General features: G+C 42.5%; 1 protein-coding gene across 1 annotated transcript in view; it reads right to left on the bottom strand.

Moving 5' to 3' along the window:
- Positions 1-1,602, bottom strand: part of LOC309550255 (uncharacterized protein) — a gene marked incomplete at both ends in the record, with an annotated part of 88,961 nt that extends 87,359 nt beyond the window's left edge. The window contains one exon of the mRNA XM_082250663.1: positions 1,233-1,602. Coding sequence (XP_082106789.1) covers positions 1,233-1,602 — 370 coding nt within the window. The remainder of the gene's footprint in view (positions 1-1,232) is intronic.
- Positions 1,603-17,682: the final 16,080 nt, after the last annotated feature.

Raw genomic sequence — 17,682 nt, 5'->3', positions numbered from 1 at the left:
TAATGAGCCCAGAGGACGCTCGTGATTTCACAAATATCAATTATGACTTTAGAATACCCGTCTGTAACACACACTGTCACCTGACAAGAATGTTTCAGATACGTTAGCCTAAACAGTACAAATATCAATTATGACTTTAAAATAACTGTCTATAACACACAATAGCGCTCTTCAGGAGGCAGATTCGTTGGGTCAAGTTGCGTTTAAGAGCTTAGAGACAAAGTTTAACACTTTTCAAAATAAGGTTTAATTATAAGAAAGGTTTAAAATTGGTGCGAATAAAAATATTTACAGAAAAATGGGTTACAAAGGAATGGAGACACAATACAGCAATTAAGAAATAGGAGAATAAAAGAATGAAAATACTTGCATTAAAACGGTCCTGGCATTACCTTGGTTTCAGAGTTGAACAGGTATGTTTGATTCCGCTTGGGCGGTGTTATGGCCTCGATGTTAGGAAGAGAACTGAGAACTCTCTCAGTCCCTGCCTTTTTCTCTGACTCTCCAGGGGGTGTCACCAGAAGTACTCAGCCAATGGCTCTGAGTCTATCAACTGCTAAATGACCTCCCCGTTTGACAGATTAATAAAAGCACTTATATCTTGAGAAATGAAACGGTGACACGCTAGAAACCGATATTTCATGCTCCGGTTTGGAATGTCCTATCTTTAGACACTAAACATGGGTTATCACGGAATAACCTCTGACCTGTACGCCATTGGATCGCTAGCTTGTCTTTACTAGGCATGAGGGGGTTCATGTTTGATATTAATTTGATCGGTATTTTATGGGGCACCCAAATATCTACTTTCTAGAGACATATCTTGCTTGGGTATGAAATTATGAAGTTTGGGGTTAGCTGCGTCCTAGACCTAGGAGCCCATATGCTGTGTTCAGATTACCAATTAACTCAGTGGGAGAGGAGACGGAATGTCTGGGCGGTCAGTCTGCTTGTGTATGTTAAAGGTGTGAAAAATGTCAGCTTAGCAGGAACCTGGCATTCAGTGACCCAGTGGGTCATTACAGTGCCAAAAGGCTGGGGGGATGAATGATGCTGGTAAGAATGAACCTTTACAACACTGTCAACTAAGCTCGTACCACAAGATGGATGCTTGCGACAGCGTTTAAACGACATGGCGGCCTGACAAACTAGAGTGCCAACGCACAATATCATTACACCTCCCCCTCTTGTGGGTGCATAGGAGGGGAAGCACAATTCCCCTCCAGACGCACCCATCTCCTGCAGCTCGGCTTGACGTGACAACCCATTAGCGTTGCCATGGGTGCTACCTTTCTTCTGCTGGGTGACAGAGGCTACTCCCCTGGGGAGCAGCTTCTGGCTCAAATAGAGGATGAGAGTTTCCTCTCCTTTAGCATCCCTCCGGCCTAGGGCTGCATCTGGCCCAAAGGTAATGGCATAGGGTGGTGCCGGGACTGGGCATTTAAATTCCGGGCCCCATGTCCCAGGTGCATGGGCCAGTACCTCCGTCAGGGCCAGACAGTCCTTCTGCCACACTGGCGCTAAGGATGCCAGTTTAACCAGGATACCATTGGTTAGGCCAGTCACGGGTTCAGTTGAGCCACTCTCGTCGCATCCCAGCATCCTCCTGTGGCCAGCTGTACCCAGGAGTGACGTAACCAAAGTTGGGGTTTGATGAGTAGGCCAGGTCCTGGTATCCTCAGTTCCAGATCTCTGGGTGCCTACTCCTCCCTGCTTTTCCCAGTACAAAACCGCTGACAGGTCCATCTGACAGTTACTATGCAGAACTGTGAAACTAGGCCGTGCCAGAACGTTTGGGACTGTGGACAAGAGCTCTGGGTGTTCCACCCAGACAGGGCCAAACACTACCAGGCCCCTAAAGCAGGCCATTGCACCAGGTTCGACCTCTCCCCATGGATCACACGTGACCCTTAGGGAGGTGTCTGATGCGTTCCCAACCCCATCTAGCATTGCTGTAGACGCAGTTAAGCCACATGGGTTGGGGAAGGCTGGCTCGTCCTGAGCCTTCCAGGTTAGAAGGTTTGGTCCATGCCCCCTGCTCAGGTTCAGGATGGTTAGACAGCGGGCACCAGCCAGCTGCTTTAACACCTCATGGTTCCTGGGCACGGGGTAGGCCACAATCGCAGGGCTGACGTTCAGCCTGCTAAAGGCTCCACAAAGACTTCTCTCCGGTTCCCCATCGGCCTGCACCTGCTGTGAGACAGGAGAGGTCGCAGGTATAGGGGGAGCAGACACCCAGGCGCCCATCTCGTGGACGTCAGGGTGTGTCCTCCCAGGGTCTTCAATATCTCTGATGCGGCATGCAGTAAGCCCTGCCAGCAGCATAGATACCTGGACGGGGAAGGGGGGCTTTAGCTGAAGGCCCAAACCCACACTCTGAGTGTCAGCTACCGCTACCAGGACACCTGTCTTTCCCAGTTCAGGGGTACTAACTCTGTCCCTGGCATGTGCTGGGCTAGGATGCTGTGTGAGGATCAGGTCAAGCCACAAATGATATTCATTATTTCCGATTTATTCATATTAATCTTAAAGTTAGATAATAACTGATACTCCTTCAGTGCAGAGACTAAATTAGGCAGAGAGATGAGTGTTTTTTGTAAAAAGAAAAGAATATCGTCCGCATATGCAGCATATTTATGTGTATATTTTCCTATCTGTATCCCCTTGATATCTACACTTTTTCTTACTGTAGCCAACAACGGTTCTAACGAAACAACAAACAATATAGGTGAAAGGGGGCATCCTTGCCTAGTTCCATTATGTAAAATAATGGGTTCGCTCAATGAGCCGTTTATTTTAACCCTAGCTATTGGTGAGGCATAGAGTGAAAATATCCGCTCCATCATCTTAGACCCAAGTCCAAAATGCTGAAGAGTCGCCCGCAAATAATCCCAGTCCACCCTATCAAACGCCTTCTCAGCATCTATAGAAAGAAGAAGGGTGGACTGGGATTTTAGCCTGACAGAGTGGATCAGGGAAATTGCTCTTAATACATTATCTCGGGCTTCCCGGCCATGAACAAAGCCAGATTGATCCAAAGCTACCCATTGTGGTATCAAGGGTCCTAGACGGGAAGCTAGAACTTTTGCCATTAGTTTTACATCCACATTCAATAAAGAAATGGGTAGATAACTGGAACTACATGATGGGTCTTTATCTGGCTTTGGCAAGACCGTAATTTGAGCCTCTAGTGTCTCCGTTCTTAATTTACCCCCTGTTGATGTTGAATTAGCATATGTTGTTAAGAATGGTAAGATTTGTACTTTAAATATCTTATAATAGTTTACTGTTAGGCCATCAGGTCCTGGTGCTTTCCCCCCTTCCATAGATTCTAATGCTTCTTTAAATTCTGTCTCTGTTAAATCTTCTTCCAAAGACATTAAAAATTCCGCTGGTATAGTTGGTAAATTAGACATTTTCAGATAAGTATTTATCCTTTAAATCTTTGCTTCTTTTGTCAAATGGGAAAGCCCCCCTTTTACATGGTAAAGATCTGTGTAATATTCCTGGAAAACCTTAACGATCTCCGGGGTGGAGTAAACCATACTACCAGAAGCCGATTTAATCTTTGATATAAAAGAGGCCGAATTTTTTGTTTGCAGGGAGCGTGCTAATTGTTTTCAAGGCTTATCAACCCATTCATAGACTGTACGTGCTACTTTCTGTGCTTGTCTCTTTATATCCAAGTTGAGAAGAGAGCGTAGCTCCTCCCTTTTACTTTCCAATGCTTCCTGATGTTGAACCTGCAGGGACATTTTATGTTTAGTCTCCATTGTCTTTATTTCCGACAGAAGTTGTTCTTTTTGTAAGCCTCTTTCCTTTTTCCTCCTAGCCCCTAGTTCTATCAAGACACCTTTGATTTTGGCTTTATGGGCTTCCCTGAGTATAGATGGAGAAATGCTAGTAGTTGAATTTTCCTCAAAATATTGCGTCAGGGCTAATGAGACAGACATAATATCTGCCGGATTAACTAGCAGGGAATCGTTTAATCGCCATGAATTTACTTTTTTCGTTAATGATGGAAATACCAACTTTATCTGGATCGGTGCGTGATCAGAAATTGAAAGCTGTCCTATAGATGCTTCTTTTACCGCTGGTAAATAATAATGGTTAATAAATATTACATAGATCCTAGAATATGAATTATGTATCTTTGAAAAATATGTATAATCACGTGTTTTAGGGTTTAAAAGACGCCATACATCCATCAATTGTAAATCATATAATTTTTTCTTAATAAGTATCAATTTTTTAGTCGCTCTACCGGACCGTCCTGTTGATGTATCCATCAAAGGGTCCAAAGCAATATTAAGATCCCCTGCTAGTACAATCACTCCTTCCGCAAATGTTATTAATTTATTAAGGACCTTGGACATGAATGATATTTGCTGTATATTGGGACAGTATATGTTCGCAAATGTGCATCTGGAGTTTTCAATAGTCCCTTTCAAAAATAGGTATCTACCTGCATCATCCGCTATCATTTCAATCAGTTGAAAAACAATGTCTCTGCTAAAACCTCTAGCCACCCTCTTTGCCTTATTGTTGTCTGATAACCCAAAGTACCATTTTGGAAAAAAGGGTGAGTATAGGCGCACCATAATAAACCATATTGTATTACCAATCGATATGCCTGTTTATTCATGCCACATTGTGAGTACCTTTTTTAAATAAATAAGATTGTATTTTAAATGGGATCACGCTATGGGCTTTGTTTTCTCTTTCCCTACATATTCATTTATGACTGCTGGAAAATATTGAGGAGATTTTATCCTGTACTGATCCCTTAACGTATTTTAAGAGGTGGTCCATCTGTACTGAATAAGTATCCATGCAACATCAGATCTTTAGTGGTTTTGATTAAAAGCTGGGAGAGGCTGACTCAATCAGTTGAGCAGCCATTGAAATCTGGTAAGCTGCTTTTCTTACCCCATCACAGAGGTGTTCCTTTCCTCCACATACCCTTGGTGTCACGGGAAGAATCCCCCCTTGGATTACTGTGCATGCGGATTTATGAATTGACTTCACATCAGTTTTTCTTTGGGACTTATTCATTTGGACACAATTCTATTTCCTTTTTTCCTATATGCACATTATTGTGATTATTAGTTGTTTATTCATTTGGACACTATTCATCATTATTGTGATTTATACTTTCAGCGCCACACTTTTATGGTTTATTATTATTTTGAGTCATTGTTGGTTGATTCTGTGTTGGCTGCAGACATTTATCATTGTTTCATTTATCACACTAGCGCGGAAATTTTTAGAATTTTATTGATATTTTGGTATTACTAACACCATTTCTGCTGCTTATCATTTATTATCTCCTACATAATGGCTGTTGATTCAGACATTTTCGACTATAGGAGTAAGTATGTTTTAGATGTGGGTGATGTATTTGACGGCAGCGGGGTCGTTTCAGACGACCTGGCTGGGCGTTTCTTACGTCTAAAAAATCTGATGACTGCAGAAACCCACACTAATTGGGATATCACATTTCTAGAGAAGTACGTGGTGGACAAGATGGTCCCCCGTAGCCTCAGATGGGAGGTCAACCCCCAAAGTGATGAACCAGACATAGATGGCTGGTTCCAATACTTTAATGAGGCAGGGGTCAGATTTATTCAGTTCCTCATCAGTAGAAAGAAATGCAAATTAGTTAAGATTAATGAGGAAATAGAGACCTTAAAAACGTCCCTCGCTGATCTTAAAACAGATGAGGAATATAAGAAAAGATCTGAAACACTCAAAAAACATCTAGAAAAAGAAACGATTGAACAAAAAAACAAAAAGAAAAGAAAATATAATAGGGATTTACAGGATTATAAAAATAATACTGTTTTCAAGTGGCAAACACTAAGAAATCCTGAGGGCTCTGGGAATACTAATCCCCCAGAAGAAGAAATGGAGATACAAACACAATACCCATTCCTTCAGCTCCCCTCCCTCCTCCTCCCAGACCGCAACAAGGAGGTAGAGGAAGAAAACCTCCTCCGATAAAACAAGGACCCCAGAAACAAAGAGGGAATAATTCAAATAACTTTCAACAACCCTTTAGAAACCAACCTCATAATAGGGGGGGGGGGGGGTAATAACAATATCTATAGAGGGTCCAATGGAGATTTTGCAACACCCAGAAATCCATCTTATAATAGGGAGGGTAATGGTAATAATTATTACTATAGAGGGTCGAATGCGTATTATATAACACCAAGGAGGTCTGAAATTCCCCTCCATAATCGATTTACCCCATTGGAAAATGGAGGTTGGGATTCCCCTGTTAACACTGGAGAGAGGATCATTACCCGCCATCCCAGTGAGACTCCCAATAATGGCTGGTCAGACAGAAGACCTCCCAATGGGTATAAAGGAGGGGAGGTTGTGGGACTTTAAATGAGTCGCGTGGTGGGATAAGCCATGCGTCTCCATCCCTATTCAGTAACATCAAGAAGGAAGGTCGGGACTGAGAGACATAGACAATCTATCAGAGTAACAAATGCATTTATTGATGTCAGCAATTGTACACATAGTCATAAATCAATAAGAAAAACAACTCAAAAGTATTGCATAAAATGATAAGGATTGCTCAGATCCAGTGTTAGTAAAAATTCATTTGCAGATGTTAGAGTGGTTAGATGAAATCACCACGGATAAAACCATGTTGCAACGATGTAAAATTAATTTCATTTTCATCTAACCACTCTAACATCTGCAAATGAATTTTTACTAACACTGGATCTGAGCAATCCTTATCATTTTATGCAATACTTTTGAGTTGTTTTTCTTATTGATTTATGACTATGTGTACAATTGCTGACATCAATAAATGCATTTGTTACTCTGATAGATTGTCTATGTCTCTCAGTCCCGACCTTCCTTCTTGATGTTACCTCCCAATGGGTATTATCCACCTAGAAACACCCCCCGATCCAACTACCCGTCCTTTGACCTCCCACGGGAGGATAACTATCATCAAGGGGATTTTCACAGGGGAGGTGGAAACAAGAGACATATAGACCAAAGAGAGGGACCAGAGGGGGGAGGCGGACAAGGAAGAAAAAGAAGGAGAGTATAAAAGACCCAGGTATATTTAACTTGTCCAAGGCTCAGTTCTCTGACAAGGAAAAAGCCATTCTCCATCGCGGATTAAAATTTGCACCTCCTAAGGCGCTAAACAAATTTGGCGTCTTTATGGACGTGCAAAAATATGTCAGGAAACTGAACATTCAGAGATATATTATCTCCAATCCCACCCGCACTTTAAACAATACTGATCATAGGTATGTGCATACATCTCTGGCTAATGCTTCCTTGTTCAACCCCCCTGGCAAAATAGCCCCCTCAGTCCAGGTTTTCAAAGACCTGGTTTCTAAAGATATAGAGAATATCAGAGTAAAAAGACCTCCTAATAGGGATGATTTTCATACAGGACTACAGACTCTCTGTAATAATAAAGATATTGATATCCGCCCCGCCGACAAGGGGGGCGGTATAGTCGTTTTAGATAAAGATGACTACATTTCTGAGATGAGGAATATCTTAAATGATAGAGACACCTACAAAGTCCTTGCCTCTAACCCCACTTTAAGATACAAAAAAGAATTACAATCTCTGGTGAACAAAGCACATGAGGAGGGAATTCTAAGTAAAAAAGAGAAATTATTTTTAATCTCCTCAGCCCCTCGTCTGCCCGTTATTTATTTTTTACCTAAGGTACACAAGAATCCCACTAAGCCCCCAGGACGCCCCATAATTAGTGGGATCGATTCTCTGTGCTCCCGGATTGGCAAATATGCGGACGAGTTCTTCCATCCTACCTTAAGGACACTACTCATGTCCTAAACATTCTACAAGAAGTCTCCTGGAAAGAAGGGTACATTATGGCTACAGCCGACGTAGCGTCGCTGTACACTGTAATAGACCATGAACAGGGACTAGAAGCTGTAAAACATTACCTTGATCTTTGGAGCCCTTTACTTCAGGAACAAAAGAGTTTTGTAATTGACATGATTAAATTCGCTATGTCACATAACCTCTTTTGGTTCGATAACACCTTCTATCTACAGAATAGGGGAGTCGCGATGGGGGCCAAATTTGCCCCCAGCTTGGCCAATTTATTTATGGCCAAGTGGGAGGAGGATGTCGTCTTTACTAACCGTCCGCCGCAGTTAATTCTGTGGCGGAGGTATATCGACGACATCCTCCTCCTATGGGATGGCAGTGCCCCGTCGCTTGACTCCTTTATCTCCTGTCTAAATGTCAACAATAGAGGCATTAAACTGGATCATACCAGCAGCTCTACTGACATCACTTTTCTTGATTTGAATTTGATGGTACAGGGTGATAAAATTATAACCACCACTCATTTCAAGAAAACAGTTCGGAACAGCTTCATTCCACGTGATAGCTGCCATCACCAATCATGGCTTAATGCCGTCCCAAAAGGCCAGTTTCTGCGGTTACGCAGAAACTGTACCCGACGGGAGGACTTCCTACTACAAGCCAATATCCTTAAGGCTAAATTCTTAGAAAAGGGATATGATGCCAATCAATTGGACACCACTATTAAAGATATAGTGGCTGTAGATAGGACGTCTTTATTACGCCAAAAATTTAAGGGAAATGACAACGAAGGTTTCAAAAATTCGTTTGTCACTTCCTATTCCACTCAACATTTTCTGATTAAGAAAATTATTAAAAAACACTGGCCGGTTTTAAAAAATGACCGGATTCTGGGCCCTTTATTATCCGAACATCCCAAGATCATTTTCAGGGGAGTGCCTTCCTTGAGACATAAAATAGCCCAAAATGTTATCGAAAGACCCATCCAACCTACCTTCTTTGGCGATTTTAAAGGCTTTTATCCATGCCGTAGATGTAAAATTTGTGTTCTCAACTCCTTCAAGGGACGGAAAATTGAGAAATTTACATCCTCTGCAACAGGACGAGAGTATAAGATTGACTCACTTATTACCTGCTCGTCCACCAATGTCGTATACATGCTTCAATGCGAGTGCTGACAACAGTATGTGGGCCGCACGACGAGAAAATTACAGGTTAGGTTGGGAGAACATGCAGGCAATATTAGGAAGGGCTTCCCAGGCCATAGTGTATCAAAACACTATGACCAGTGTCACCACAATAACCCTAAAAATACGCTATTTATAGGGATAGATAAGTTTTCATTGGAGGGGATCCAATGCGAGACGTGAAATATCAAAAATGGAGACTCGCTGGATCTACATTCTTAAAACTTATACTCCCTTCGGGTTAAATGTGGAATGGGATGTTAATGCTTTTATTAATAATAGTTGATTTTAATATATTTTATCTTTTTAAATTTGTCTTATTCCTGATGTTTTTATGTATGGAATTTTTTGTTGTAAGATCTTTGGGGTAGTGTGTCTATGTGTTACTATTATTGTGATACACATCTTGCTGTATATATTTTTCATAACATTTGCACTTTATATATTCAGATAATGGCCGTTATTGGCCATTTTTTGCTTCAGCACTTTAAATGGGTGATCGTCACTGATTTTTTTAAGAAATTTTTTATATTCACTTTATATAAATTGTTTTTAATATACGGAGTCACTTCTATATAGTTTTTCATGAATATGAACACTTATAATATTTGCCTTTTTTTCACATGTTTTTTAGTGGATTTATATATATTCTACAGGTGTTTAAATGTCACACCATATTTTGGCCACTAGATGGCGTCTTTTTACAGCCAGATGAAATAGACACTTTGCCCCAGACGTCTCATTATAATCATATATCATGAGACTTTTTAAATTCATTATAATTATATAAATTTCTTTTCATGTGCTCTTTTGTAATATCGTACACATTTCCCATTATATATGCCTTTAAAATGCTCGCTCCCTTGTTAATATCAGATACGGGAGGAGCGATATGCTTTATGTTGTTTATTTTCTCTGCTGCTTGGTTACGTGGTCTCCGCAGGTGTTCATCATCACGGTGTTCCGCCGGAGGTGAACGTCACTTCCTCCGGCGTTTGATTGGCTGACGCAGGTCGGGCCACTTCCGCCGGGGGATGATGAACATCGCTTCCTGCCGATACCGGATTGGCTGACTGGCGTCACTTCCGCCCACTGTGGATTGGGAGACGTTAGTCGCCACAGTCGACTGCACACATGCTGACACTGGATTGGCAGACGAGTGTCGCTTCCGCATACTGCGGATTGGTAGACGCTCGTCGCCATAGCCAATTACAGATGGGTTGCTGCGGACCCCACGGCCAATAAGCTGATTATTGGGGGTACTTAGGCGTGTGAATTGCGTCTGGAATCATACCCAGACGAAGTCTATTGAGACGAAACGTTGGCGATTCCAGACGCAACGTCCACACGCCCCTTGAAACTTGTCCCCGGCCTTCATTATCTACTACCTGGGACAGTCTGCGGGACGCCGCACTTCCATCCGTTGTATTACCAATCGATATGCCTGTTTATTCATGCCACATTGTGAGTACCTTTTTTAAATAAATAAGATTGTATTTTAAACGGGATCACGCTATGGGCTTTGTTTTCTCTTTCCCTACATATTCATTTATGACTGCTGGAAAATATTGAGGAGATTTTATCCTGTACTGATCCCTTAAGGTGGTCCATCTGTACTGAATAAGTATCCATGCAACATCAAATCTTTAGTGGTCTTGATTAAAAGCTGGGAGAGGCTGACTCATTAAGTTGAGCAGCCATTGAAATCTGGTAAGCTGCTTTTCTTACCCCATCACAGAGGTGTTCCTTTCCTCCACATACCCTTGGTGTCATGGGAAGAATTCCCCCTTGGATTACTGTGCATGCGGATTTATGAATTGACTTCACATCAGTTTTTCTTTGGGACTTTTTTCCTATATGCACATTATTGTGATTATTAGTTGTTTATTCATTTGGACACTATTCATCATTATTGTGATTTATACTTTCAGCGCCACACTTTTATGGTTTATTATTATTTTGAGTCATTGTTGGTTGATTCTGTATTGGCTGCAGACATTTATCATTGTTTCATTTATCACACTAGCGCGGAAATTTTTTGAATTTTATTGATATATAGGCGCACCATGCTTTGATGTGTAAGGTGCGTTTCCTGCAAAAATACAACTGAACTTCCCAACCTTCTTAATTCCCTCATCACCACATGTCTTTTAGCAGGAACATTTAAGCCTCTTACATTGTATGACAATAGTTTCAGTGCAGCCATATCCTTATTGATTGAGGCCATAATTCTCTAAATATGTATAATGTAATATACCCTGCCAGTAAAGCAGGCCCCTCCAAACACATACAAAGGGAAAGGAAAAAAAAAAAAAAAGAAAAACAAACACCCCTAACAACAACAAACCACCCCAAGATTCTCCTACTTCCCATGCAACAATGTGCATGCAATGGTCCGGATAGGAGAGTCTACCCTGGGGCGCCTCCAGTGGTCCAACTAATTCATGTGGAACCCCATGGTGCACACCACGGACTATCCTCCCCTCTCCGGGCCAGGGCGTGGTGCCCCAGAACATGCTGGGACAAACGAGGCCCCTAGAGGCCGACGGCTTTTTATCTCATATTCATTATATCCATCTTCCCCTGCACATATCCTGTGTCTCATAAATGTCCCATATGTCATGAGCCTCCCATACCTTACTTTAATTTTGACCAAACTCGTTTAATATTATCTCGTGACACATGGAACACATTCACATATCCCAGAAGATGGATATAACTTCTTCCTTGCCATTATCAAAAAAACAAAAAACAAAAGGGAAAACAAAAAAGCGACAGTGGGAGAAAAAATATGGACTGATGGATGGGAAGGGGGGGATGAGGGGAGGAGAGGGAAAAGAGAGGAAGAAGGAGTGAGAAATAGATAACAGCAGCTTATAATATATCTTTCCTAATTCAAATTTTCCACGGAATGGAAAGAAAAAAAAAAAAAAAAAAAAGGAGAGAAGGGGATACCCAAAAACATTAATCTCATTAAAACTCTATTCTCTCACTCCCCCCATTTCCATTTCCATATAGGCCCAGTAAATGACCCCGAATTCAGTCCTGCTTCAGTCCTGGTTCAGTCCTGCCCAGAAGCTGAAAAAAAATGGAAAAAGGGGCAAAAATGGAAAAAGAAGAGCCCTCTAGATTTCTAGACTGAGGGACATCCATACTCCCTTAATTATTTAGGTCAATTGAAGCCCAACATTTTCTCCGACCCTCCCGCCTCCCCCCACTCCCCTCTAGGTTTTTTTATTTGATGTTTTCTTCCACTGCTCATCCTGTTTAACCCGAAACGAGGGTATATAATCCTTCCATTCTGGTAGCTCCCTTAATTTTAGTTGGAAAGCCTGGCAGAAATCATGTAGCTCTTCAGGGTATCTCAGTACTTGTGTTTTTCCATCTTTAGAGGCTATTAACCGTGCAGGGTAACCCCATTTATAAGTAGCCCCACTTTCCTTCAGCTCTTGCAATAATGGTTTTAAGGCTCTTCTCCGATCTAGCGTTTCTTTAGATAGGTCTGGGAAGATATTAATACATGTGCCGTTGAATTCTATTGGTGCTGCATTCCGTAATTTTAACATGATATTATTCCTGTCTTCAAAAAAGTGCATACGGCATATAACATCTCTCACCAGCTCTGTCGGTAAACCACGTGGGCGGGTAATTCTATGGATCCTATCAAACCTTAAATTTTCCTCTGCTGGTCTCCCCATGATGTTATTTAAAATACTTTGAACTGTGTCTTTAAGATCTTCTTCTTTAACGCTTTCCGGGACTCCTCTTTACCGTAAATTGTTGCGACGATTTCTATTTTCTATGTCCTCCATCTTATATATGGTGGTCCTGTGTATTGTAGCCATTGTAACCACTGCATGTTGTAACTCTTTAATTGCATCCTCCTGAATATCATGCCTCTTCTCTGATTCCTCCATTCTATTCAGCATATGTGCCAGATCCGTCCTTACCACCCCAATCTCCTTTTTAATGGATTTCTCCATATTGGTGAACATACCAGCCATTTCCTTCTTAAATATTCACATAAAAGCTGGCATCTCATCACTACCGGGTGGTCCCATAGCACCCCCATGTTTGCTGCTTGGGTCCCCCATAAACTCTGTATCTGATCCAGACGAAATAGGAGACATAGGAGACATATTAGCACTGTTATGCAAACTTGTATATGCTAATGTTAAGGGGTATCTGCTGCTGATTCCCAGCTCCTTCACTGCCTCCACTGCCGCCGTTACTTCAAATACTTCAGATACAGTTTTTTCCACTCTATTGTGCTTACCCAGATTATCCGTTGTCCTTGAAGTAATTTCAGCTGAAGATGATAGATATCTCTTTATTGTGCTTGTAGGTAGCACTTTTGGAGGCGGCTACCTCTTCTGTTTCTGTCTCTTCCCAGCCGCGGTTCCGGCGGTCTGTGTAGAGTAAGCAGCGTGGGAGGAGGACCGGGTGCTTCAAGTGAGTCGGGTGGCTCAGGTGGCTTGGGTAGATCGGGTACTGCTGGTCTTCCTCGCCGGCGATGTCATAGCCTGCCGCTCACCTCGATGGCATATCCCCGCTCAAGCCGTCGGTCTCGTGGAGCCGTCGCTTAGACGAGGCTTGTCCGCGTCATCCACTCACCACGCCCCTTCTGGGAGACTCTGATGCGATCTGTCTTCAAGATCTGCAAGCTTTTTGTGCATAGTTCAGTTGTTAGAGTATCCCACTCATCCCTTCTCCCAAGTTCTTCTTCTTGCAAGTCGTTCTCCATTATTTCCAACGAGTACCATTCAAATCTGTGCGACTTGAAGTCGCGCCGACTTCAAAGTAGTCCCTGCACTACTTTGGCACGATTTTGATGCGTTTTGAGGCCAAAGACATTCAAGCCCAGTCAAACTCGCATCTAAGTCGTGTCAAAAGTGCGGCAACAAAGTCACAGTAAAATCGTGCGACTTTGAAGTTGCACAAGTGTGAAAGGGGCCTAAAGGTACTGTTGTTGCTAGCGGTAACCAAGGGGGACCCACACTCAGCAGCTCCCTTGGGAGTAGTGCAATAATGAGATCAATGAATTAGGTGTAAAGTGGAAGCAGTAGATCTGCAGAGAATATTATTTTGAGCACCTAGCACTTTATATATGAATGTATCCACATATTTTAGTGTATTTGTGATAATTTATGTGCACACACACTAGGACAGCGCTGTGTCACATAATGCTCTTCTAGTTGATAAAGGGAATACTTACCTTTGTTACAGCAGCAGTCCGGTATAAGTTATTTTTGTAGGTATTTGAGTTGTTACACATAGCGCGGGTTTTTTCCATTTATATTGGTGACATAATTGCTCAAATCTGGGGATCGGGAGCCATTTCCACCCTTTACTCTCGGCTGGGGTTCTTTGTATCAATATAACAGATGTTCTACATGACTAAATCTGCAATCAATTTTACTGCAAAATCAAAGGTGCCAAAATGTCTCCCCCCGAGCAGTAATATATTTCTCTCCCCCTTGGTGGTAGTGGAGATGACCCATCTATAAGGATATACAGTACATACACACACAGCACAAGGCCGTGTTCACACTACCAGACGTTTCTCAGGGCTGCAGTTCCTCTGAGCTCCACAAGGTGGTGATCTCACTTCCAACCAGACTGGAAATCTCTATGGAAGACAGACAGGAAGTGATGTCAGGTACAGACAGGAAGTTCCGGGTGAGAGGTGAGTTGGGAGGAAGTAGAGAGGAGAAATTGCTGGAAGAGGCAGCAGAGGAGGTAATAAGATCTTATTTTATATTTACACCCAGTAACCCCCCCTCCCCACCTCATGTCCGTCCTCTTCCTCCATAGTCACTGTGACGTCTTTTATCTCAAGCAGATGATGATACACACATATATAGTGTGGAAATCTATATAATATATCTTGCTTCCAAAGCTGACCATACATGCTTCAGTTTTATCGTTCAGCCAGCGGGAGTGAAAACACGGAAGTGATTCCCTCATGTACATATTAGAGGGGGATGGGGGAATCCTCCCCGCTGCACTATTGTATTCTGAATACACAAATCAGTGATGAAACTATTGGCTGCAGCCGCTGATCGAGTAACTTTTATTCGGCAGTGACCACACATGGATGGAAATGTGACCGATCCCTGCTGAACCAACTGAATTTCCATGTATCTATGGTCATTCCTCGTCCTGCCTGTTGTTTCCTCGGATTGATTTTCTGTGTAGTGACCCCGGCTTCATCTCTTGGATGCGCTCGTCTGTTGCTTGTCCTGACCTTTATCCTGATTCCTGGATCTCCTCCTCATCTCACACCCAACATAAAGAATGGATTTTGTGATCCACAAGGCCAAATTTTACAAGACTGCAAGAATCCTAGCAAACACTAAACTGTCCCCATTAAGTATTTTCAGACTAGGGATCATAGTGCCTAAATACATTCTGACCTTCATATTGTCCCCTGATATCCTCATCTTTTTATTGTACAACCAATACCAATCCAGATAATTCTCTGTTATCAATGTTATCTGTCTACAGAGAAATCTTCATAGATGATGGCACCAATGAGGACGGAGGAGGACCAAAGTCACATGACTGAGAAGATACTAAACCTCACCCTGGAGATCATCTATCTGCTGACCGGAGAGGTGAGGAGGATTCTGGGAGGTCACATGACATCACTCTTATCTCTATTAATAAAACGCAGACCTGATCGGAGAGATAAGGGGAATTCTGGGATTCTAACATGATATTCCTATTGGTTCCTCAATACAGAGATTTCCTCTTCTGAAGTCAGGTGATCATATGACCATCACAGTGCCTCCATGTGACTCCCTAAAACCTGAGAGACACAACATGCAGAAGATTCTAGAAGTCACCAAGAAGATGATGGAGCTGCTGACAGGAGAGGTGAGCGGTGCTGGGAATTCTGGGACATTATCCAGTAACAGACAAGGGATGTGTCTGGATGGTGACTGTATCATTGTGTGTGTCAGGTTCCTATAAGGTGTCAGGATGTCACTGTCTATTTCTCCATGGAGGAGTGGGAGTATTTAGAAGGACACAAGGATCTCTACAGGGACGTCATGATGGAGAATCAGCCGCCACTCACATCACCGGGTAAGAGGAGACTTTATTGTAAAGGAGAGAGCAGTACAGAGGCTCCACCTAGATCCCCCATCATCTGATAAACACATAGAAACAATGTATTCAGTCAGTGTGTGTGTTTCCTACAGATGGATCCAGTAATGGGAACCCACCAGAGAGATGTCCCCGTCCTCTGTATTCCCGGGATTCCACACAGGAAGGTCACACCATCCCTCACCATCATCAGGTAGATGAGGAACAATCACTGATAGTATACTGAGGATCTGTACATTATCTGCATTGTTACCATTGATGTCATTTTTATTATATATTCAGAGTGGAAACCTGAGAGATTCTAAAGTTGAGGTTAAAGAAGAGATAAAAGAGGAGGATGATGAGGATGGGGTGATGGAGAAGTCAGAGCTTCTAAATAAACACAAAGATCTGTACCAGGACACCATGGAGGAGTCATCCAGCTACAGAAACCCACCAGAGAGATGTCCCCGTCCTCTGTATTCCCGGGATTCCACACAGGAAGGTCACACCATCCCTCACCATCATCAGGTAGATGATTGACAATTATTGGTAGTTCTGATTTATACACAGTTACTGTTACAATGAATGTTTTATTATATATTCAGAGTGGAAACCTCAGGGATTATAATATTGTTGTTAAAGAAGAGTATAAAGAGGAGGATGAGGAGTATGGAGTGATGGAGGAGTTTTCAGAAGGACACAAGGATATGATGGAGCCACCAAATACCAGGAACCCACCAGAGAGATGTCCCCGTCCTCTGTATTCCCGGGATTCCACACAGGAAGATCACACCATCCCTCACTGTTACAAGGTTGGTGGGACGGGGCATCTACAACAGGGACATAAAGATGATGTGTGGATTTTTTTAGGTGAGCTTATATTTTACAGATGATATTCACTCTAATTTTCTTGATTTAGGGTGAAGATCTGATAGATATAAAAGTTGAGGGTAAAGCAGAAGAAGAAGAGAGGTATGTGAGGGATGATCAGCAGTCTATGGAGGAGGATGGAATAACGGGGACATTTATAGAGGAGGACACTCCTACAGAGATCAGCACAGGTGGGTCATTAACACTAAATACATTCCTCCACCCATACTGCTCACTGATTGGTCCAGAGTAGGGTGGGGATTAGGTGATATCAGCCTGTAATTCGCTGGTTACTTTCCTGAGCTGTGTTACCCTCCTGTATTCCTGTATTGGTGTAGATTATGGGGGTTCAGCTGTAAATGTTAACTTTCACAATAGGTGTTGCTTGACCTAGGCACCTGTAGTATAGGCCTTGGATCTTCTGCCGCATATCCCAGTTCTAACAGGATCTCTGACAGAACCATTCTCCCAGGGTCACTTGTTCTGTTATGTGCTGGCTGTGCCCGGTCATGGAGGAAATTAGATCGGCCGTCAGTACTTCAGGATTCATACATTTTTGTATTATACACTGCTCAAAAAAATGAAAGGAACACTCTGAAAACCCATCAGATCTCAATGGGGAAAAATATCATGCTGGATATCTATACTGGTATGGACTGGGTAATGTGTTAGGATCTATACTGGTATT

Source organism: Pelophylax lessonae (assembly GCF_965119305.1).
Source record: "Pelophylax lessonae genome assembly, chromosome: 3".
NCBI lineage: Eukaryota > Metazoa > Chordata > Amphibia > Anura > Ranidae > Pelophylax > Pelophylax lessonae.
This window is presented reverse-complemented; position numbering and strand designations above follow the sequence as displayed.